Here is a 24,696-nt window from a genome sequence, read left to right as displayed (position 1 = left end):
TCTGTAAACTCTCATGCTTCCAAACAGCTTATGTGGTGTGCCCATCAAATACAAGCAATATTTTTCCATCTCTTTTTCCTCGATATGAAATGCGTTTTTAACCATTACCAAATATGAAAAAAACACGTGTTATTCAATCCTTCTTCAAAATGTAAGTGAAACTTCCATTATTACCCAAACCAAATTTAATTGTGGTCCGTCTCTCCCAACTAATATTGGTTCACCTCTCTCTGGAATGTCTGGGAGACATGGACCCCCCCGACTTCTGTCTGCTGGCAGTGAACTTGGTGACCCTTTGACGTTAGTTTCATACTTAAATGTTTATTAAGCTCTTAGTAAAAAACTGTATACATATTGTGCAAACTAATCCTTATAATTAAAATTGATAAACTACACAAAAAATATTTTCGGCTCACCAGAACAGAGAACGTGATTTTTTTCCAGAAAAAACACACTCTTTACAAGTATCAGGAGCTACTTACTAGCCTCGCATTTGTGAAACAAGCCACCAGTCCGTGTCACCCAGTGATCCAACTCCCCCGGACATACCATAACCGCTTTTTTCTGTTAGAACTGGAAGTGAGGTTGATTTATCAGCTCGATGTCGCAGAAAAGAAAAATTCATAAGTAAAAGAAAATTACTGTGAGGAGAAAACCGATATGAGTAAAAACAAAGTAGCTTCATTGCCACCTGAAACTAAAAGCATAGACAGTTCACAGTTTGCACATGTGAATAGTAATGCATTTAAAAGCCTATTTTGTAACTTTTAACTAAAGTTTTATCACAACTTGTTTTCATTAGCATTTCCTGCTACAGGAGTTTCCGTTTAGTCAGTTAGATTGCTTCCGTTCCTTAAGAATGTTCATTTCGAGCCATAGTAGTAAGCAGCTATCGTTTCACATTTACTCGACTTCAGTATGACGTCGAGCGCTATGCTTGACCTTACAGCCGATCAAGGGAGCCTCCCTCCACTTTCCTTTTTGTATACTCGCTACTCTTAGACTGTGGCGTCTCGACAAAGCTGTTAGCAGTCTGGTTGTACATCTGAAAGCAGCAAGAACATGAAGCCAGCTCTGGGATACCATGTGCAGCAGTTTTGCACAAGACCTAGCGTGCAGTACTAGGAGATGCAGGGCGCACCACCATATCGTGCTTACTGCCAACAGTTGCCGGCTCTGAGAGCGTCGGCAGACCACAGGTGGAGAAGGGAGGCGTGGGCGAAAGATAGCAACTGGACTTTGTGCCGGCAGTATGCAGGGGTAGCGGCAACATCAACTTGAACTAGCACTGGGGACCGCTATAGTTAGTGATGGACAAGACCTGGGTTCGTCGCCAGGCTTGGCATGGTGCATCGCCCCGTGATTGCCTATGTTGACGTAAGTGGCCGAAGTCGTCAGCTACGGGCGTTACATTGGATTTAGCCGTTACTTTACACCAGCAAAATGAGACAGGTCCTGGAGAAACAGACAGAGTCGTGGAGTCAGTCATTGATTGGCTAGGACAGAGGACTGTTTCACCTCCAGAGATCTAGCTTGGACTCTTGGAGGGACTGCGAAAACAAATTTACCGTTCCGACGATTCTAAATTGGGCCTGTAGAACGGATTGTTCCGTTGAATGTGCCACAGCTACATTTATGTGCCGGCATTAATGACAAGGATTTTAACTGTAAAAACGCGGTGCAGCTGTGTCGTTGCTGTATTGGTAGAACAGTGCTTATATAGTGGTATTTGAATTGAAACAGCATGGTGAGGCCATAGTGTGCTTCGATTGTATTATAAATGTAATTCTGTAGAAAAGACACGGTGAGGCCATAGTGCATCTGATTTTGTCATTAATTCCATCATCAGTTTATGCTTGGTTGTATGTTAGTTTGTTGTGCCAGTATGTTAGTTTGTTGTGCCAGTGTAGGCTGTGTTGTTCTACTTGTCTATTTCGTGTGCTGTTAAGATGTTGGATGTAATTGGATGTTGGAGTATTTTCTGATGAACTAACGTCTTAGTGAAGTATTATTTGCTGTACCAAATGTAAAGTTAATTCATGTGGGCAAGAGACATATTTCTTAGGAACGTATTTGTTTTTGATTAAGTATGTACTTATTGCCTCTGTGATGGTTTTGATATTTGATTACTGTGGGTCGAGTCCTTTTCTTTTACGATTGCTTCATTTGAAGTTAACAGAATAATGGATTAGAGGCAAGACTGAAGAATTTTTTGTCCGACTGCGATTCAATCACACAACTTTACAGTTTAGAAGCATGTGATTTATTACGAGACCGAAAGAGAAAAAATCTATTTTGCTCAAACTTTGCTGCTTTGTAGTGTTTTGGCAGCTGTTTAATTTACTGCTTTTTCCACCACAAACCGCCTCTGCAGCTCATCGGCTTGTAGCTCCCATCATTTGCACGAGATGTCACTCCAAACACCAATTAAACAGTCAACAGTTAATACGTGTGTTACACACTCATCCTTACTAAGCAGTATTAAATTATACACTCAAAGATTTCCTTTCAATCGGTCTATCTATTAGTAATAATCGTATCAATATCCTTACAGTAGTTCTTGAGATTAGCTGGAAGATACAGGTAGAAACTGCAGCAGGGGAGTATAAATTATGTATGTATTGAATATACAAGATACATAGAAGATTACGTGTAATTTCAGTTTCATATAACTATAATCGTAGTACTACTGCCTTTCCTTATTTGCCATATACTTTCGTTTATACAAATATATTTATACTGTTCAAAATAACCTTATTTAATAATGAAAATCAAATGTCATACATTATCTCCAAAAACATGCACAATAGATATGTTCGTAATTTAGACCTTTAGAATATAGTCCAGTAATCTTCAACAGTGAATACTGATTGTAGTGTATTTTTCTTGGCATCCATAAAGCAACTAATATGCGAATGAGACAAAGAGCAGAGGGCTTTGATACGTTTTCCTTAAAATCTCGAAGAACTGAGGCAGAGTATATCAAATGTACAAAAAATTAATTTCTTAAAAGTCCACATGCTTTTTGTAACTTTTCAAAAATTAGATGTGAAAGACGCAGAGCTTCAGTATTAATCTGATACTTGTCAGTGCAAAGTAAAGACACAGTTTTCACAACACTGTCATTCATGTTGGAATTCCACACATTTAGTTGGTAGTGTAAGGTAGTGCTTCTGTTTGTGACAACTGGCGTTTATCTTTCGATTCAGAAACGTAAAATGAAAAACGTGTGGCGGATGAGGCCTTGCCACCATCAAAGATGACAGTTGCAGAGTACATGAGCCAGTGTTCGACTGATATTCTTATTTTTTTTTTGAACGCTGCCGTTGTTTTCGATCTAAAATGTGTAGTCCAGGAGTGAAAAAGAGCATGGGGAAACTCCTTTTTTTCCGTTTTATATTGTCTTTAGGTGGCGCGCCAGTTAGCAAAGGCGATTTCTTTGTCATCCGACACTCCACTCAAGGTACTATACGCTGCTGGTGAAACAGTTCTTCTGTTGGTGAAATGTGTGATAAGACACAAGATTTATTCGTCAGGTATTGCCTCTGAACATCGTCCCCAATGCTTGTACATAATGTAGATGATTTAAGAAACACTGAAGAAGACGCTTACTTAGAAATTAATCTGTCCTTGTTAAAGACCCTAGTACCAACTCACCCACACTGCGGTATCGATGAAATGCTACTTTCTGTCTAATTGAAAAGATCGAGTATATTGTGTCGTTAGTTAACAGGTTCGTTTTGCGCGGTGCGTCTGGTGCCCTGGTCGCGCTGGGCTGCAGTTCAGTTCTTCGCCCCGGCTGTGACCAGGAGCCACCCTCCTACCGCGGAGTCAGCCTGAGGAAGACGCCCTTGAAAGGCCGCAACACCAGCTCGCCTATCAGCTTCAGGTCCTCCCGCTTCTCCACCGTCTCTACGCGGAAGTTGCGTAAGATGTACGACAGAACTGTCTTCTCTTCGAGGACGGCGAATTTCTGGCCTGTCGGAACAGTAAAAAACATACAGAAACAAGGCTTATATTTACAGGAGTGTTTTAAATAACAACTACAGATACACGAAATATAGTGAAGTAAAAAAAAAATGCTCTAATTTTCATATTCTGTTGTGTACTGAAGATGGCCTCACCATGAACGAAATCTACTCATGCAATTAACATCATTTGCGACTGACTACCGTGTCCTCTACTACTTGATAAAACACGGCGTATTATAGAAGGATGTTTATTTGTGTATGCAAAAGTTTCGGGTTTTGATTAAATTAATTGTTGTGTGGCGAATAAAAGTTTTTAATTTTGAGGTTGAAGCTCATGGCTGCGTCCCCGTTTGCGAAGAAACAAACTTGTTTTTGGATAGGTTCCGCCTTTAGCAAACAGTACATTTTCTTTTTTTTTTTTTTTATCCAGACACTTTCAGTGAAACTACAGCGTCATCACTGTCTTTTTCATTTACTTTCTCTCAAATAACAGAAAAAATTTGTTTTTACTGCCTGTACGTAGATAATTTCAGTTTTTAAGTCAAGTATTTATCAAACTAGTTTAGACAAGAAGAGCATAGAAGCCTTTGAAATGTGGTGATGTACTGAACAGAACTGAGGAGAAAAGAAATTTGTGGGACAACCGGACTAGAAGAAGAGGCTCGTTGACAGGACACATTCTGAGACTTCAATGGACCACCTATTTAGTACTGGAGGGGAGTGTGGGGGCGAGGGAGAGGGGGACGTAAAATCGTAGAGGGAGATCAAGAGACGAATATAGTAAGCAGACTGAGAAGGTCACAATAGTCATTCGGTAATTAAGAGACTTGCACACGACAGAGTAGCTTTTGAGTTACATCAAACCAGCGTCCGGATTGAAGAATACAACAACTACTACAACAACAATAACATCCACCAAACCGAAAAAGAAATTTTTTTAGATCCTGTAAACATGCAGATTTGTTGAAATCTGTAAAAGGATATGTAAGCACATTGCATATCACACATACAGACACACAGTCTTTCACATCAGGTAAAATAATGTGAAACATAAGAGTTAAACGTAAAGGCGTAATATCCCATACATCCATGTAAGTAATTTTTCTGTATGCTGACTGCTTTGACAGAAAGCAAACAGAAAACCTAAGGATAATATTGAACTTCAAAGAATCGTGTCGGGTAAAAAACAAAAAAGAAACATTGTTTGCTGAAGGCGGAACCTATCGGAAATCAAACTTAAGGTCTCTTAAACTTAAACTGAGGGATAGACGAAATTAAGTTGTAACGCTTTCTGCAAAATCCCAAGTTCATTTTATGAAAAGAAAAGAATAAAGCCTAGTTGCGAAACGAGCTCAGATGTCACAGTCACCCTAGTCGTGAGATATGACCCTCAACTGCTAAAACAGTGTTACAAAATTAAAAGGTAGAAATAATCGATTGACTTTTTGGGCAGTGCTATTCTAATTTAGCCATGCAACATCTTAACACAACAGTTTCTCTTCCCAAGCATAACATAGGCTGTCGTTCAAACAGCTCCTGACTGAATCAGCCTTAGCTGTGGTTGCATGAGCCTACGAGGAATAAAAGGAGCCAGCTGATTACAACAGTACATTATACTCCGATGGCTCGGTTGGACGAGAGCTCCCTGTGAAAAGTGCTCCTAAGAGTCCAGCTCACGATGTGGTGTGGTTGAGACGCTCTGGAAAGAGTGAAGTATATCATTTCAGGGCCTGGGCTGTTCCTTTAGAATTGACGTATCTTAAAAATTTCGCGTAATATAATGCAGCCGCCGATCCTTATGAGCGCTTACTATGACGCCCGTTTGACAGGAAATGCATGATGCAACAAAAGAAGCGACTGTGATATTATCATCAGTAATATTACCAAGAACATTTTCTACGTTATTCATAAAGTACATAGGTCGCAATGTGAGCATGTTCAGGTGTCGTCATAAGATCATATCAGAAGCAAACAGCCTTAGAGCTGCGTATTTTTGTACAAAGCTTAATTCTTTTGGAGAGTGAGGTGTGAGTGGGGACGGGGGCGCGGTGGCTGTTGGTCGTCAGCTTTCTGACTTGTCTGATGCGGCCAGCAACGAATTCTATGAAAGTGATGCCTAGGTGTCTTAACATATTTTCTATCATCCTCTCCCTTCTTCTTGTCAACATTTTTGGTGTGTTGCTCTCTTCGTCGATGCTGCGGAGAACCTCCTCATTTGTCATCAGTCCACATAATTTTGCAGCATCCTGCTGGAGCAGCACATTTGAAACGCATTGATCCTGTTCTTTTCTAATTTTGCCACAGTCCATAACTCATTGATCTACACCAAACGCAAATTCTCAGAAATTTCTTCCTCAAATAAAACCGAAGTTTCATTCTAATAGATTTCTTCCGGCCAAGAATGCCTTCTTTGCCAGGTTATTTCTTACGTCCTCCTTGCTTCGTTCGTCATGTGCAGTTTTACTCCAGGTATGGCAATGCTTCGCTCCCAAATTCTGATGTCAAGTTCGCTGCTATTTGTGCTTCTGCTACTTCTCACTACTTTCGTCTTTCTTCAGTTTACTGTCAATTCGTTGTGCGTGCTAATTAGGCTGTTCATTACACTCGGCAGCTCCTGCAATTCTTGCTCACTTTTGCTCAGGATAGCAATTTCATCAGTGAATATTTTCATTGAAATCCTTTCACTTTAAATTTTAATTCCACTCCTGAACATTTATTTTCCTTGATTGCTTCTTCGATGTGTAGGATGAACAGTCGGGTTCGAGAAACTGCATGCATGAATTATACTCTTTCTAATCCGAACATTTCATTGTTGCCATTACATTTTTTTCTGTATTGGTACTTGAACATATTGTGTTTTAACCGTCGCTGTCCACAGCCTGCAACGATTTTACTGAGAATTTCGAACATTTTGCATCATTTTACACTATGTAATACTACTTCCGGGAAAAAAAATCGTATGTAACTATTTTGATTTTTGCAAGGCTTACTTCTATTATCAAGGACATCGTCAGAACGCCCCATCTGGTGCCTTTTTCGTTACCTAAAGTAAAACAGATCGACATGTAACACATCCTCAACCTCAGCAGCGTCAACTCGTTTAAAACCCATGACTGCCGCCGAATACTCTAGGGCCACTGTCACGTGGTGAGTGTGTTTTGGGTGCTCCTACCGTCCTCATACAGCCGCATTGCCTTTTGTGACACTTATACGGCGCTAGAGGGATCACCTGTTGTAACGATTGAAAAGAAAAAGAAGAATGCCGATCCGCCTGTCTATCCGTTACACGGTGGGTTTTATAAAACACCTTGTCCACGATACAAAATCCCAGGTTATATCAATACTACAGTTTACGAGGGCATGTGTCTTCACTTTCCTGGCATCTCTGACTTTGGTTTGCTTACCTCGCGACTTCTAAGGTTGTCTCGTAACTTTCGTCCCGCTTGGCTTTTTGTTCATCCAAGAACAGCTTTCGACGTACAAACAACAAACTACGCTAAGTTGAAGTGCTAGTGTGGCAGAAAATCCAGTGCTACGAAATAAAATTATCAAAACGTATAATGCCACTTGAGTTTTAGTCATTAATGTTTAACCGTAATCAGGAACGCAAGTAACAGCCTGTTTAGGTCCATTCATTAAATAAAAAAATGACTCTGAGCACTATGGGACTTAATTTCTGAGGTCATCAGTCCCCTAGAACTTAGAGCTACTTAAACCTAACTAACCTAAGAACATCACACACATCCATGCCCAGGCATGGCGGTCGCCCGGTTCCAGACTGTAGCGCCTAGAACCGCTCGGCCACTCCGGCCGGCTCATTAAATCAAATTCTGTGGGAGGAACCATGTTCAGAGCACCGCAACGAGACACAGTTTAATGATTCACTGCATTACGAGACGTTTAGAATTTCACACGGCCGTTCACCAAGCCACAGTTCAACACAGCAGTGGATTATCGGTAACTCGTCACACTACTCCGTCCAAAGCGCAAGTTGCCTTTGTTCATAACTGATGTAAAACAGATAGCGAATTGTTATACACAAACATTTTCCAAGGCACTGTTAACTGCGGCGAATAATTATCGGCATCACATTCCACTTGACCGCCCCGACTCGTGTCCGGCAGAAGACTCATAGTGACTTGACAGTAACTGATCGGCACCCGCTTATTAAGTGCGCGCTTCTGATTGGTCCGTCATCTTCACCAACAACGACTAAGCTAAAATGTCTTTCTCGTTTAAATTTTTACTATAGTTAATAAACTTAGGAAAATATTATTAATCATTCATCAGTTCAACTATGGTTGACCGGATGCCTGGAGGAGCATAGCAGTGTTCTAATAATAAATGTTAACTAACTATACTGTACTGACGAAGTAAATCTCGGGTGAACAGCCTGGTATGAGTGTGCATAGGACACAATATTTCGGCAATGTGGTCGATTGCTGAAATATTGTGTCCTATACACTCTCATACCAGGCTGTTCACCCGAGGTTTATTTCGTCATAAAATACGCCGGAAGAATCACATAATATATTGTACTGCCTCGTGCCACGATCAGTATGTGATTCTCGGCTATGTATACGGAACTCCAGCGCGATACAGTCACCACTAGCAGGTGCGTTCCCATGCTCTGAAACCATCTCCCGCGCAATTAAGTGCACGGGACTCTCCCTACCTCCCTGCTACTGAATGTTCTTGTCTGATTGGCAACAAGTAGAAGTAAGAATGTAACGTGGGCTATAAATGTGTCACAGATGGCATCTCAGAGCGGCTGTATACGGACGGTAACGAAACGAAACTAAACTAAACTAAACTCCGTCCGAACAGGCCTTGGAAGGCCCCAACGGTACCGACCGGCCGCCGTGTTATCCCTCTGTCCAGGGGCGTCACTGGAGGCGGATGTGGAAGGGCATGTGGTCAGCACATCCCTCTCCCCTCGGTCGTCAGTTTTCTTGACCGGAGCTGCTACTTCTCAGTCAAGTAGCGCCTTAATTTGCCTCACGCGAAGGGCTGAGTGCACCCATCTTGCCAACAGAGCTCGGCAGACTTGACGGTCACCCATCCAAGATCTAGCCCAGTCCGACAGCGCTTAACTTCGGTGATCTGACGGGAACCGTTGTTACCACTGCGGCAAGGCCGTTGGCACATATACGTACGGTAGCAGGAACCAAAAGACATTCTCCACTCAGACTATGGCCGAGGAAGTCTCGGCCGAGAGCTTGTGCATTTTGAACCACTTAACGCGGCTGGAAGCTTGAGGGAATTTTATCAGTACATATCACTATTCTTACCTATGCAGTTGCGCGGGCCTCCACTGAAGGGCACGTAGGCGAAGGGGTGCCTGCCCTGCACCCTCTCCGGCAGGAAGTTGTCCGGGTCGAAGCGCTCCGGGTCCGGCCAGTGGTCGGGGTCACGGTGGGCGTGGTAGATGTGCAGCGTCAGTGTGGTCCCCTCCGGGATGTTGTAGCCGGCTGACAACAAGAATGAGAGGTAGGCTTACACTGCACCCAGAGGGGAGTCCATGATAAAGAATTTACCTTGTCAATATGTACTATATTTTTTACCCTTTATACGCTGTAATTTTAAATGCTGAGCTATCAGTTATCACCATTCTCGCCCACTTCTAAGAGATTACGAAGACAGTATGTAGCGCGAAAAAAAACTGCCTTAGGTTTTTCGTCCCGTCACCAACAACGTCGTTAGGGCCAGAACACAAATTCAGATTTGAGAAGGTTATTATTTTGATGGTAACGATCCAGGAATATTTCCTAAGCAGTTTAGGGATTGAGCAGAAATCCAAAATTTGGATGGATGGTCGGTGATTCGATCTGCCGTAAGCATTGTGCCACCCTAACCGATGAATACGGTGGAAAATGGCTTCTGATAGTCGCAAGTTATTCAACCCAGCAGGAAAAACTCTGAGGTTTCACAACTGAGCGCCAGAACACAGCTCGAAATTCCCAGCAATCCTCGTTGTCGTCTCCTACTCATACACAACTGCAGTACGGTACACAGTTTCAATACTTAGGTGGTTCATACCAGGAACATCATTAAAAACATGAAACGAGATAGCAAGAATCTAATTTTAATAGACAAAAAATAATAACCCGCAAACAACACTGTAATTGTGAACGTTAGAGACAAAGACAGTATCGATTTGAAACTGTACGCGCTATTCACCCGAATACTGCTGGATGTGAACTATATTTAAAATAATTGTGTATATCCACAGTATCGAGGAACGGCAGGTTATTTCTATATACAGCCCATTGTACACACTCGGTTCTTACCAGCTAAGCACCAAGTTACAGGGGAAGAGGGTTCTTTTATTCTCCAAATCTTTCAGTCCTTTCTTATAAGCATTGTAACTTTCTTCACACTTGCGGTATTTTACTAAAGTGTGTAAAGAAATAGAGCAAGAAGTTTGGTCTAAGCTTCATGAAGCTAGGAAATTTTCGTAGTCTTACACGGATGCCATTCATATAATGTAGATCATCAATATACCCAGGAACTCCAACATGCTATAAATAAATAGCTATCGAAAGAAACATTATAACTACGTATCTTTAAGAGCAGAGAAATGCATAAGATCATATGTGTACAGCAGCTGTCACATGTCATTGCAAAATGAACATAATCTACACACGTTTTGTAGTCAGTACTAGTTCCAGATATTTTGCCTGTTTCGTCCCTCCCCCCCCCCCCCTACCCCTCCCTCCCGCTTACAATTCTCATTCCTACTCCCTCAATTAACAATTCTGAATTACCATAGCATATTGCCATGATGGATAACACAATAATTATAAACAATATAGATACGTACATCATGGGTAATATAGCAGTTATAAGGCAAGAGCAGTTGGTGCAGAAATTTTACGAGAGTTAGTGATGAGAAACACAAACAGCAGAACAGTTTGAAGTAATCGAAGTATTAAAGTTACGGGGATTGAAGAAACAATAAGAGAAATGAGGCAAGACATAGGCTACTGTATGAAAGTTTAATCGTTACATTACGCCAATAATTTTTAACAGTTAAATGTATATGACACCAGTAATGATTAGGACGCAAAATCAATGGTTTAAATTTTTTCAAAAATAAATCACGGGGGTCCCACAATTGTTTCAGAGACCTTTGCTAAAAGACGAAGGGAAAAGCAAACAACAGACGTTGAACATATTTCAATAGATAAACTGATTTCATTTACTAATTGTAAGAACTGATGAATTTATGTGACGGAAATTAAAATTAACGGATAGGGTATTCTGAAGACTAATAACCTCTTTTAGACTGTATGTATAATATAGCAGCTCTGAATGTTCTACTGGAAACGTTAACGAGTGTAACCAAACGCATGTATTTCTTCCTTTGACGTAAGAACAACGTTTTTAATAATGTAGTACCACGAAAAAACAAAACTGGTAACTTGCTTTGTGAGGAATCGCTGATATCTACAGTTTCCAAAGAGTAACGAGCACGATTTTTATAAATAAAATCGCTTTCCGCCATCTACCTTCTTAAGGCTATAGCGTAAACGATAAAATGAATTATGCGAATCATTCAAGCCTACTCTTACCTTTTATTCGAACTGGCACTGACACTGATCGATATACACTGTAAGACAAAAAGAATAACGCACCGCGAAGGAGTTATCCAAATAGGCCAAAACAACTACCGACGGAAAATGCAAAACTGTACATTTCGGTGGCCGATGGATGTATGGGTGACGCTGCAACGCAGTTTGAGGCAGTGATAGTAAACAAGGAAGATGTCGATACCAGGGCATAAAGTGTTTGCGCATTTCATTGCTTTTGCTCAGTAGGACCGTAACGGTACCTCGCAGGCAGGCATGTGAACAATAGGCGCAGATGTCAGCATTTGAGAGAGGACGTGTAGCTGGTTTGAGTAATCGACGAATCGTTCAACATTTGAGTAGGAGGGATGCCACTGTTCGACGATATTGGCAGGAATGGGTGACCCATGGCAGAATACAGCGTCAAGAAGGGAGGAATCGACCTAGAGGGACGACAGAACGAGAGAACCAAGCAGTCGTCAGGGAGGCACTCAGAGCAGCAAATTCATCATTATCATCGACCCGACGTGCACTGGAGCATCAGTAGTCTCAAGGACCATTCACAGACATCTCTCAGAAAGGCAGCTGAGCTCCTTGCGCCGACTACCCCCTTACGCCAACTATCATTCGGCTCTATACACCAAGAAGGTCGTCTGCAGTGGTGTCGAGCACATTCGGCCTGGAATCTCATTTACTGGAGTATAACTGTCTTCTGTGATGAGGCCCGCCTCGAAATGAACTCCTATGACCAGCTAGGACATGTCTAGGCAGGCATCTGAAAGAACGCAAAATCCCCAAGTTTGGCAAAGTTTTACAGAAGTTCGAAATATGGCGCGTACTTCAATGCGAGATGCTTTTAATAATTTCCCCAACGAAATTCTGTGTCGAAATCTGGCAGAAAACCCAAAGAGATTCTGGTCATACATAAATCACACCAGTGGCAAGACACAATCACATGACAGTGCCACTAAAGCAGAGTTATTAAACACGCTTTTCCGAAGCTCCTTCACCAAATAAGACGAAGTAAATATTCCTGAATTCCAATCAAGAACAACTGCCGAGATGAGAAACATAGCTCCATCTTTCGCAATTATATACAGCCACTCACAGAAAGATCCGTACCTAAAGACTGGAAAATTGCTCGGGTCACATTAATACCCAAAAAGGGAAGTAGGAGTAATCCGCTGAAATACAGGCCTATATCACTAACGTCAATTTGCAGTAGGGTTTTAGAACATATACTGTATTTGAACATTATGAAGTACCTCGAAGAAAACGATTTATTGACATATAGTCAGCACCGATTCAGAAAATATCCTTCTTGTGAAACACAACTAGCTCTTCATACTCATTAAGTAATAAGTGCTATCGACAGAGGATGTCAAAGTGATTCCATAATTTTAGATTTACAGAAGGCTTTCGACACCGTTCCCCACAAGCGTCTTCTAATCAAACTGCGTGACTACGGAGTATCGCCTCAGTTGCGCGACTGGATACGTGATTTACTGTCAGAAGGGTCACAGTTCGTAGTAATAGACGGAAAGTCATCGAGTAAAACAGAAGTAATATCCGGCGTTCCCCAAGGAAGTGTTATAGGCTCTCTATTGTTCCCGATCTATATTAACGACATATGAGACAATGTGAGTAGCCGTCTTAGATTGTTTGCCGATGATGCTGTCATTTATCGTCTTGTAAAGTCATCAGATGATCAAAACGACTTGCAAAACGATTTAGATAAGATATCTTTATGGTGTGAAAAGTGGCAACAGACCTGAATAAAGAAAAGTGCGAAGTTATTCACATGAGTACTAAAAGAAATCAGCTACATTTCGATTAGGCGATAAGTCACACAAATCTGAGGACTGTAAATTCAACTAAATACTTAGGGATTACAATTACAAATAACCCAAATTGGAACGATCACACAGATAATATTGTGGGTAGAGCAAACCAAAGACTGCGATTCATTGACAGAACACTTAGAAGGTGCAACAGATCTACCAAAGAGACTGCTTACACTACGCTTGTCCGTCCTATTCTGGAGTACTGCTGTGCGGTGTGGGATCTGCATCAGGTGGGACTGACGGATGACATCGAAAAAGTACAAAGAAGGTCTACTCGTTTTGTATTATGGCGAAATAGGGGAGATAGTGTCATAGACATGATACGTGAATTGGAGTGGCAATCATTGAAACAAAGGCGTTTTTCATTGCGACGAGGTCTTCTCTTGAAATTTCAATCACTGGTTTTCTCCTCCGATTGCGAAAACATTCTGTTGGCACCCACCTACATAGGGAGAAATGATCATTACGATAAAATAAGAGAAATCTGGGCTCGCACGGAAAAATTGAAGTGCTTGTTTTTTCCGCGTGCCGTACGAGAGTGGAACGGTAGAGAGTCAGTATGAAGGTGGTTCATTGAACCCTCTGCCAGGCATTTTTTGTGAATAGCAGAGTAATCACGTACATGTAGATGTAGATGTAGATGTCTAGAGACGCCCCGGAGAGCGGCGGGATACCACCCTGAATCTCACCTGCCACACGGGCCGGTAGCCTAGAGTGATGGTTTGGGGCGCCATCTCATCCGTGACACCGTTATAGCACAGCGATATGTCGGCTACGCCCCGTTTTGCTGCCCTTCATGGCAAGCCATCCCTGGCTTACATTTCGGCAAAATAATGCCCGAGCGCACACAATGAGAGTTTCTACTGCTTGTCTTCATGTTTGCCAAACCCTACCTGGGATAGTAAAATCACTGGATCTCTCCCCAATTCAGAATGTTTGGAGGATTATGGGCAGGACGCTTCAACCAACTTGTGATTTTGTTAATCTAAAGCGCCAATTGGACAAAATTTGGCACGATATACCTGAGGAGGACATCCAATAACTCTATCATCAATGCCAAGTCGAATAATTGCTTGCTTAAGAGCCAGAGGTGGATCCACTCGTTACTGACTTGGCCTTGAATAAATCATCCAATTTTTCTGAAATTGTTATGATTTGTTCGCCATAGTCTATTGTGTTTAATGATACAATGAAAGATGGTTCAAATGGCTCTGAGCACTATGGGACTTAACTTCTAAGGTCATCAGTCCCCTAGAACTTAGAACTACTTAAACCTAACTAACCTAAGAACATCACACACATCCATGCCCGAGGCAGGATTCGAACCTGCGACCGTAGTGGTCACGCGGTTCCAGACTGTAGCGCCTTTAACCGCTTGGCCACACCGGCCGGCGATACAATGAAAGATCTATACATTCAACTTCAGAATTATTACTGAGATCAGTCCTGCCTTTAATGTACTAACATACATGCATTTAAGTCCTTATAGAAATTACGTTTTTCGCTGGTGAAGTGTGAATAAGTTGAACCAGTTATCTAGTGGCAGTACGAAAATAGTTTCCACTGCCATAATCTATTATTTTGTCAAACACATTCTCGCTTATACGGATTAAAGAACCTGCAGAATGTAAGTCGAGATCCGATTCAGATATTAAAGTTAACAATTCACTGGTATTTCAATTAAGCATCTACGCAGTCAATATATTCTCAATTTTTGCATATATTCCGTTCAATACATGAATTACAAATATACTTATATAATTTTATATTATAGTAAATACTCGTCTGGTCATAAGACTACTAACAACACAAGCAGACGGAGAGCCCACTCTATTGATATTTATTGGATATCTTCCCAATATATGGCGGTTCCTATATTTCTTCGTTCTAGGAAGACGCCTACTTTCCCTACATGGTGGAAAGACCATGTAGTTCGTGCACAATGTTGCCGTTTATTCATTTGAACAACAGGACACATAGCAGGCGTTACTGCCTTCCAATTAGAACAAGTTGTTTTACATTACGTTAGATACACCTGCATGGCCAGCTGCTCAAGTAGAGGTAGACTGTTCGAATAAAGGCTGCGCCGTTACGTTTCGTCGTTGTGAAATGTACCACAAATTAGACAGATTGTATGTACGCATAGAGTTCTTTTCATTGTATTTTGTAGCCGTATGGAGTCTTCTCTTAAAATGAAGCTCAGCTGTTGAGGTGTTGATAACGGAACTTAGCAGACTCTAATGATACGCATGTCTACGGGTATGTGTTGTCGTTGAGGTTGGTCTCCTCCCCCCTTTTCTGTTTATATTAAGGACAATACTTACACAAGCTCTCACAATTACACGATACAGTAACATCTCACTGGAATATTTCGCCGACTGGTAGTCATAAAATACCCCAACAAACGCGGGGCAGAAATTTTCATCATTGTTAAGTGTATCACAATTCAGATAGATTGTAGGCGTAGAGTCCTCTCATCAGATTTTCTAGCTTTACGCAGTCTTGTCTTAGAAACCTTAACTTCCAGCAAAGGAGAACACAATCAAGTTCATTGGTCTCTCACTGAACTGGAAAACATTTCGATGACAAATGCTCAAGTCTAGTTAAGGCAGTCGTAACCGAGTGTTAACTATTCTTATCGACAAAATGCTAACTGAAAAGAAACTGGAACGACAGGATAAAAGTTACATTTCTCCGACTATAATGGAGTTAGTCTGTTATGAAACTTGTTTACTACTTATTGTAATTGAAGCTAATTAATTTGAATAAGCCGGCCGAAGTGGTCGTGCGGTTGAAGGCGCTGCAGTCTGGAACCGCAAGACCGCTACGGTCGCAGGTTCGAATCCTGCCTCGGGCATGGATGTTTGTGATGTCCTTAGGTTAGTTAGGTTTAACTAGTTCTAAGTTCTAGGGGACTAATGACCTCAGCAGTTGAGTCCCATAGTGCTCAGAGCCATTTTGAATTTGAATAACAGCTTCATGCAAATACAGTCGTCTTAAGTCACCTAATATACATACCTATTTGTACATCTTGAGTGGCCCTGCGCTGGATGAAAGGCACACTCGGATAAATTCTCAAGGATTCCTTGATTACCATTTCGAGATATTTCATGTTATTCAGATCCTGCATTGTCGGTGCTCTCTGCTCGTCTTGGAATATGTCTTTCAGCTCGGCGTAAACTCTCTCCTGCAAACAGAGAAGCACGGTATCGCAACGTCCGCAGCCGCTTCGGCACGCTGTCAAGCTGTCTGGTAACACTCACCTGTACATCTGGATGGTGCCCTAGCAGGATGAGGACCCAGGACATGCCAACTGTGGTCGTGTCGTGACCCTACGACAGACATACCTCTTAATGCGAGACTTTGGAAGAATGGAACACATTTAAATAAGTGGTTAGGGCATTTTGCAAATTTAAACAATAGCGTGGACAGCAAGTATGCTAGAATAGGCCGCAGCGATAATCACGTCTCGTGTACGTTCACACTCCGAATTTCGTGGCACTGTTACGACGAAATTAAACTGTCAGATGTGCGGAACAGTCATTACGTTACAAAATAAACACATCCCGTTAACCTTTACACTGAGTGAAGGCACACTAGGCGCTTGGGATAGGGCGAGATGAACTTACGATGGATGGAAGGGGTACGACTGCAGATGACATTCGTTATGTAGACATATTCATATTATATTCCACCATTCATTACTTCAAGTAGCTACCATCACGAACAGAGAAAAAAGGCTGAATCAATGGACAACCAGAGATAGGAGGAGGTACATCCTACGCATTCTTTGTTGCTACTTAATGAATATTCTTCACGACTAAAATCACACTTTACATTATCATCACTAAGGCCGACATAAGAGCTCATGGCACAAAATCACCGCATCCAAAGAAACAGTGACGTCCCGACAGTTACAAAGTCGTTCTCGACAAACAACAATGACATCAATGGTAATGATATGCCTTCATGAGCATCAGTGTGGAGACTGTATAACTCTTGAAAAATGACGTGATTCCACGATTCTATGTTTTAAATTGTTCTGCACTACTACCTTCAGACACCATTCATTTTCAAATGCATCTAACTAACGTACCAATCATCATAACAAAAGAAGAGAGCAAAAACGTTAAAGTGATATAACTACATTGGATACAGATTTAAACAAACGTATTGGTTACCTATAACGACAGATGGGGGCTCATCGTTGTCAGTTCCTTAAAAAAATCGCATGCTATGCATATTTGTGCACAGCCGTCTTGTCAACAGTAATCATCTAAAACATAAGGTGTTTGACAGACAAAGTGCTTTCGAGGACAATAACATTAAAATGCCACATCTAGCCAGAAGCACCAGTCAAACGAACCATGTAATGTTTACAACAAATCATACTGTATTCACCTGTTCATTTGATTGTCACATGTGCTTGAATGCGTGAGAAAATTTCAAATGTCCGTCAGTAAATAAAGGTTCTTACTGTAGTATTGATACGATTTTATAGTATACCTCTGTCTTACACGAACAGTTGCGTGGGGGACGCGGATACTTATATACAAAGCGGTGCTTCATATGAGCAGCGGTACAGACACTTTTCGTACAATTGTCAAGACGTGTTTCGTCGACAAACGTAACTGTTTGTATCATATATGTTTGGTTCGTCGACATACCATAAATTTTTGTACCATATATGTTTGGTACGTCATTGGTAAGCGAAAAACATAGTGTCGAATCTCGAACTTAATATCTTAGTGTATAAAACTGAAGAATGTGTGAAATTGTACCTTTATCTTTATTGTAAAACAATGAGTTAAAAACTATAGCATTACAACTATAGCACATCACAACATGAAAAAGGTATCAGAAATCAGGAACGGGGAAAAGAAGCTTGTTAGATTTCGTAGATAAGCGGTGTCCATGTACAAAGTAAATAAGGTAAAATAGTAACAATGGATCAAAGGTGAAACAAATAGCTTTAAGACGTCAAAATATACATCGTGTTGTGCGTGATCTCTATTTATATATTGCGTAGTATGTGTCTACGAGCATGTGTGTGTATGTGTTTGTCTGTCTGTGAGTGTGTGTGTGTAGCAGACACCATTTCGCAGAATATAACCATTATTCGAAACTGTTCAACAATTAACATATGTTGTTGTTGTGGTCTTCAGTCCTGAGACTGGTTTGACGCAGCTCTCCATGCTACTGTATCCTGTGCAAGCTTCTTCATCTCCCAGTACCTACTGCAACCTACATCCTTCTGAATCTGTTTAGTGTATTCATCTCTTGGTCTCCCTCTACGAATTAACATGTATTACTTCCAATAGATTAGGCTTACAAATCGTACAAGAAAACGGCTCACTTGGCAAATACATTCATATGAAAAAAAGAACTTTATTTCGTTTAATGTAATAAAATTCTGCTGGTATCAAAGTGGAAAGATAAAAAGAAATATAGTGGACAGGGTAAACATTTAAAAACAGAAACTTCTACTTCAACGGCTAAAATGTTCGCAGGTAATTTAGAGTACGAGATTAGTAAAAAAACAGCGAGGGTAGCATAGAGTGGTGATATACATTGCTTAGGTTATATACGTTTGTCCTCTCTTTTTGATAAAGGCACGGTGGACGATACTGAAAATTATGATGATCGTGCGCGGTGTCATAATATGAGAATTCAAGACAATCCAGCATAGTGCATTGCAGATATATACGTGGCAAGCGATTTCTTTTAAGAAATTGAGTACGATGTTTTTCATTTATTCTTCAGGTACTTCTAGGTAGAACAATTCTACACCTACATCTACATGGATACTCTGCAAATCACATTTAAGTGCCTGGCAGACGGCTCATCGAACCACGTTCACAATTCTCTATCATTCCAATCTCGTATAGCTCGCAGAAAGAATGAACGCCTATATCTTTCCGTGCGAGCTCTGATTTCTCTTATTTTATCGCGGTGATCGTTCCTCCCTATGTAGGTCGGTGTCAACAAAATGTTTTCACATTCGGAGGACAAAGTTGGTAATTGGAATTTCGTGAGAAGATTCCGTCGCAATGAAATACGTCTTTCTTTTAACGATTTCCAGCCCAAATCCTGTATCATTTCTGTGACACTCTCTTCCATATTTCGCGATAATACGATTCCATATTTAAGGTTGAATAATTGTTTTTTCAGTTAATTTTTGCTTATTTCAAACTAGTTTTCGACTTATAGGGCCATTTTAATGAAGAAAACTGAGTGTGTCTGGAAGAGACACTAGTTCTGAGGTAACCAAAAATTATAAGAAAAGATAATATCCACTTGCATAGGGTATTATGTATCAGACTTATTTCATAACGTCGAAATTACACTTTACCTAACAGACAAAAAATTAAGCACAAGTAATAATTAAACTACACAATATTACAGGTTAAATGGTTTCAATGCTTAAGTTTTTGGGGTGTTGACATTGGCTGAGAAATTGTTAAGTGGATTGTATCTTTGTTTATAATGTTTGGTTACCAAAGAACTGGTGTCCCTTCAAGACGCTAGTCAGTTGTTTCCTGAAGATGGCCCAATAAACCGGTAAAATAGCTTGGAATAAAAAAAAATCACTAGAACAAAAATACGGTGTGCTTTTTATTAAATCTTAAAAATGAGAATTATGTGTCCACATCTGTTACTAAAGGTAACTACTATGTTCGTTTAAGGCTGTATCCAATGTAGCTATATGACTTTAATGTTTTTGATCTCTTATTATGGTGCGTTGTGTGTTTTTTTCTTTTTTTTTTAGATTCACATGAAAATTGAGAGTATCTGAAACTAGCACTACAAATAAGGTGATTTAAAACAAAACTTGGTGGAATTATGTCATTTTTAAAATTTAATGAGACTGTGGAGCCCATCCAGAAGAAAGTAAGGGGAATTTTACGTCAACGTACTTTGAGTGGAACCTGCGTACATGTCACAGGTAATAAAGTGAATTGCGAAGGTCTACAAGCCCTGATCTTACTCTTCGATCATATTCTATAACCATATCACGCCCTCCTCATTTCATTTACATGTATTAAGACATAAACATGAGCAAGGATGTCAGTTAACCTTCGATCATATTCTATAACCATATCACGCCCTCCTCATTTCATTTACATGTATTAAGACATAAACATGAGCCAGGATGTCAGTTAACCATATTGATAAATTAATATTGACCATTTTGAATTTTTTGCTCCTTTTTTCCGCTGATTGCCAAATGTCGTACTGCGTCACTTGGACCTAAAAAATACCAAGGAGAGGAATGTGCCGACCACCGTTTAATGTATTAACAACATCGTGTGCGGAAACCGGTCTTGTAAACGCTGACTTTTATGCCTGTTTTTTGTTCCGTCAAAGCAAATAGTTTCTCACGTACTGTTACGTTACACATTTGCAGTCGCAATACTCGAAGCTGTCTATTATGGTGAAAGTCATTCTGTTCTCATAAGGAGTTTCCATACAATCGATAATCCCACATTAACATCCGGCTCTGAATATGAAAAAAGAATCATAAATGTTCATTTTTGTGTCACCATTGCGTGATACATGTGCAGTCGCAGTACTCTGTGCTATCTATCATTCAAAAGGTCGTTCTGTTCTCGTAAGGACATGTACCTAATGAGCTCACGTTAATATCCGACAATATATTTGGCTTCAGCTGCCTGAGACTGCAGTCATGTGTGTGTGAGTTGCGTCTACGTGAGTGTATGTACTTGTATCTGTCGTCTATTTTTGACGAATTTTTATTTGTGACACTCTTTTTGTTGTGCCTCTCTGCAACTCAACATCTCCGCTACATGATGAGTAGCAACTTTACTTTTCATAATATTATTACATTCCATCCTAGATTTTCCATTGTTTGACTATATCACAAAAATTGTTATAAATATTCTTTTTTTGAGCGATGCTAACTTTCATTAGGAAATGTTTAATTAGTTGGACTGGTAAAGATCAAATGACGCTACTGGAATCTCGAGATAATTTTATTAGTAATGGCGTAGTACGTCAACGAGTCAGAAGAAAATACTCGTATTTGCATAAAAACCGCTTCACTACTTCCTCAGAATAGTGAGAAACATCACAGATAAAGGAATGGTGTTCCATACCTTTTGAATAATTTAGACCACTGATACTTGTTTTCAGTCCTGGTGTTTTGAATAAATGTGCGATTGTCTGGTAGCTACATACAGTAGTTAACTTCCCACCGGCAGAGCGGGCTCACCTCAAACATAAAAGTGTCCACTTCCTCCTGCAGCTCTTTGTCGGTTAGTTTCTGCCCATCCTCAGACTCGACGAGAAGCATGTCCAAGAAGGCCACACGCCGCTTTCTCCCTGCGAACATTGACACCACAACAGAGATGATGCACACAATGCAGCAACAATAAGAAGCCTCCGTGTTTTATGAAAGTCACATACCCAGATCATCGTACTGTGCCGCCTTTTCATCACTTTTTTTGGCCTTTCTCGACTGCTTCTTTTGTTGAATGACCTGCAAAAGAAACCAGGTGATTACGCACTTGGTAGTGATACAGCGGTGTTGTAAAGCAGATTACCAGTATCTAATTCCCATTATGAGCCGTGTCGATATCAATGAAGTATAATTCTATGACAGTTGTTGTTGTGGCCATTTTTCCGAAGACTGGTTTGACACAGAACGCTACTGTATCCTGTGCAAGCCTCTCCATCTCTGAATAACTACTGGAATCCACATCCAACCCAAAGCCCGTCCTCACAGTTTCAGTTCTGCCCGTAGCTCGTCTCCTACCGTCTAAATTTCACACCAGCTGTTCAGTGAAACTTGCAGAACTAGCACTCCTGGAAGAAAGGATATTGCAGTAACATGGTATAGCGACAGCCTTGGGGACATTTACAGAATGAAATTTTCACTCTACAGTGAGGCAAAGATTCCGAGTTAAAGTCCCGGTCCAGCAAACAGTTTTAATCTGCCTCGAAGATTCATATCACCACACACTTACCTGCAGAGTGAAAATTTCATTCTGGCATGTGGAATGTTTTTCACGGCTGGCTTCTCCAAGGATATCAGAAGTTCTTCGTTTACTCCATGGCCCGTGTATCGATCTAGGTCTTTCAGCGCTCCGGCAAATACTTTTTACAATATCGTACCTCTCAAACTATCTTCATCTACAATCTTTTCCCTCCCTAGAAAACTGTCTACAGGTTCATTTCCACCGTACATTCCATCTATTCCTTCCACCTTTCAGCTTTCTTTTCTTTGCTTAGTACTGGTTTTCCATCTGACCTCTTGAGTTTCTTACATCTGCTTGTCCTCTCTCCAAAAACCTCTTCAATTTTCCTAAGGGCGGTATCTATCTTTCTCGTGGTTCGCTAGACTTACACTTGTCCACTAGCCATTTATTTTTACCTATTTTGCACCTTTTTAGAAGATTGGTGTTGCCAGTTTCACTTGTTGCATTTTCATACACGCATCAAAAAAAGTTTTGCATCACCCCAATGACCAGAACTCCTGAAGATAGACGTTGACTGTGGATATTGTATCACAGACACAGTCCCTTTGACTGATCAGAGATGTAATTTAACCCACCCAAAGATGTAAACAACCATGCAAGAGCAGCGCCTAATAGACGGAGGGGGTCCGACAGCCGATCAGTTCCAGTCATTCCAATAGGAAGGAGGTACACAGCTCGTGTTGTCTGTAGTTCAACCATACCTAGACGGCCAATACCGCGGTTCGATCGGGGCCGCATTGTTACTTTGTGCCAGGAAGGGCTCTCATCAAGGGAAGTGCTCAGGCGTCTCGGAGTGAACCAAAGCGATATTGTTCTGACAAGGAGGAGATACAGAAAGACAGAAACTGTCGATGACAAGCCTCGCTCAGGCCGCCCAAGTGCAACTACTGCAGTGGATTACCGCTACCTCCCGACGTCCATTGCGAGGTCCTTCGTTGCACCCACGACGCCACGCAGCGCGGTACAGATGGGCCCAACAACATGCCAAATGGACCGCTCAGAATTAGCATCACGTTCTCCTCAACGATGAGTGTCGCATATGCCTTCAACCGTCGGAGACGTGTTTGGAGGCAACCCGGTCAGGGTGAACGCCTTACACACGCACTGTCCAGCGAGTGTAGGAAGGTGGAGGTTCCTTGCTGTTTGGGGGTGGCATTCTGTAAGGCTGACGTACGCCGCTGGTGGTCGTGGAAGACGCCGTAACGGCTGGAAGATACGTGAATGCCGTGCTCCGATGGATAGTGCAACCATATCGGCAGCATGTTGGCGAGGCATTTGTCTTCATGGAGGACAATTCGCGTTCCCATCGTGCACATATTGTGAATGACTTCCTTCAGGATAACGATATCGCTCGACTGGAGTGGCGAGCACGTTTTGCAGACATGAACCCTATCGAACATGCCTGGGATGGATTGAAAAGGGCTGTTTATTTACGATGTGACCCATCAACCACTTTAAGGGATATACGCCGAATCGCCGTTGAGGAGTGGAACAATCTGAACCAACAGTGCCTTGATGAATTTGTGGATAGTATGCTACGACGAATACAGGCATGCATCAATGCAAGAGTACGTGCTGCTGTATCGCTGTGTACAGCAATCTGGACCACCACACTTATTATCAACACACTTGGACAGAAGGGAACGCTTCACTAGTGTCAGCTTTATCAAACCACAAAAGGCGCATTAAGACGTGTAATGAGAGCAACTGGATCCGATGCTGCTACGTATCCGCACGAAATTTTCCAGGAATAGTTTGCTGCTTTCTAACCTATGAGGTAGAATGAAAACGTCGTATAATTCTGCAGCGTGTCTGCAAAGCTCGGCTACACAATCATCGCAGTGGGTTTGAGGCGGGTCAGAATCTGATTGCCGACGTGAGTGCTAGGAAGCACTTCAGAGCTCTGCCGACGCTGCACCTCTGTCATACGAGACTGCGGTGCATTCGTTATCTGCCATCGGGCTTGTGGCTTACGGATATCTGTCAGAGAGATGTTAATACGAGCCGTAGTTGACAAACCAGTTCGTTTCACAACATCTAAACTTTCAAATAACTTTATACAGATTTTAGTAAGATGTTTTTTATGATATCATGAGTTAAGGATTACAATGTCTCAATTCCGTGCTCGACGGGTTACAAAACAACCATCTGAGAGCCAAGAAACTCAACCAGTGACTGCTCCTGAGGATTTTAACTTTCGTTACGCTGCAGGCGGGGAAGGCGTACAAAACAGATTAGCAACCGGCGATAAGATATGAGTTTTCTACGCTAACCGGGAGTGGCGGTGGGGGGTGGGGGGGTGGGAGAGGGA

General features: G+C 41.4%; 1 protein-coding gene across 1 annotated transcript in view; it reads right to left on the bottom strand.

Annotated features, from left to right (window-relative positions):
• Positions 1 to 2,604: 2,604 nt before the first annotated feature.
• Positions 2,605 to 24,696, bottom strand: part of LOC126094846 (cytochrome P450 4C1-like) — a 57,588-nt gene continuing 35,496 nt past the window's right edge. The window contains exons 7-12 of the mRNA XM_049909449.1: positions 21,814 to 21,886; positions 21,620 to 21,729; positions 16,650 to 16,718; positions 16,405 to 16,573; positions 9,263 to 9,442; positions 2,605 to 3,978 (exon numbers count right to left, since the gene is read on the bottom strand). Of these exons, the coding sequence (XP_049765406.1) occupies positions 3,821 to 3,978; positions 9,263 to 9,442; positions 16,405 to 16,573; positions 16,650 to 16,718; positions 21,620 to 21,729; positions 21,814 to 21,886 (759 nt within the window). The 3' untranslated portion in view covers positions 2,605 to 3,820. The remainder of the gene's footprint in view (positions 3,979 to 9,262; positions 9,443 to 16,404; positions 16,574 to 16,649; positions 16,719 to 21,619; positions 21,730 to 21,813; positions 21,887 to 24,696) is intronic.

The sequence above is a fragment of the Schistocerca cancellata genome, chromosome 8 (assembly GCF_023864275.1).
Source record: "Schistocerca cancellata isolate TAMUIC-IGC-003103 chromosome 8, iqSchCanc2.1, whole genome shotgun sequence".
Classification (NCBI taxonomy): domain Eukaryota; kingdom Metazoa; phylum Arthropoda; class Insecta; order Orthoptera; family Acrididae; genus Schistocerca; species Schistocerca cancellata.
The sequence above is the reverse complement of the archived record's forward strand: the minus strand, read 5'-3'. Positions and strand labels throughout refer to the sequence as shown.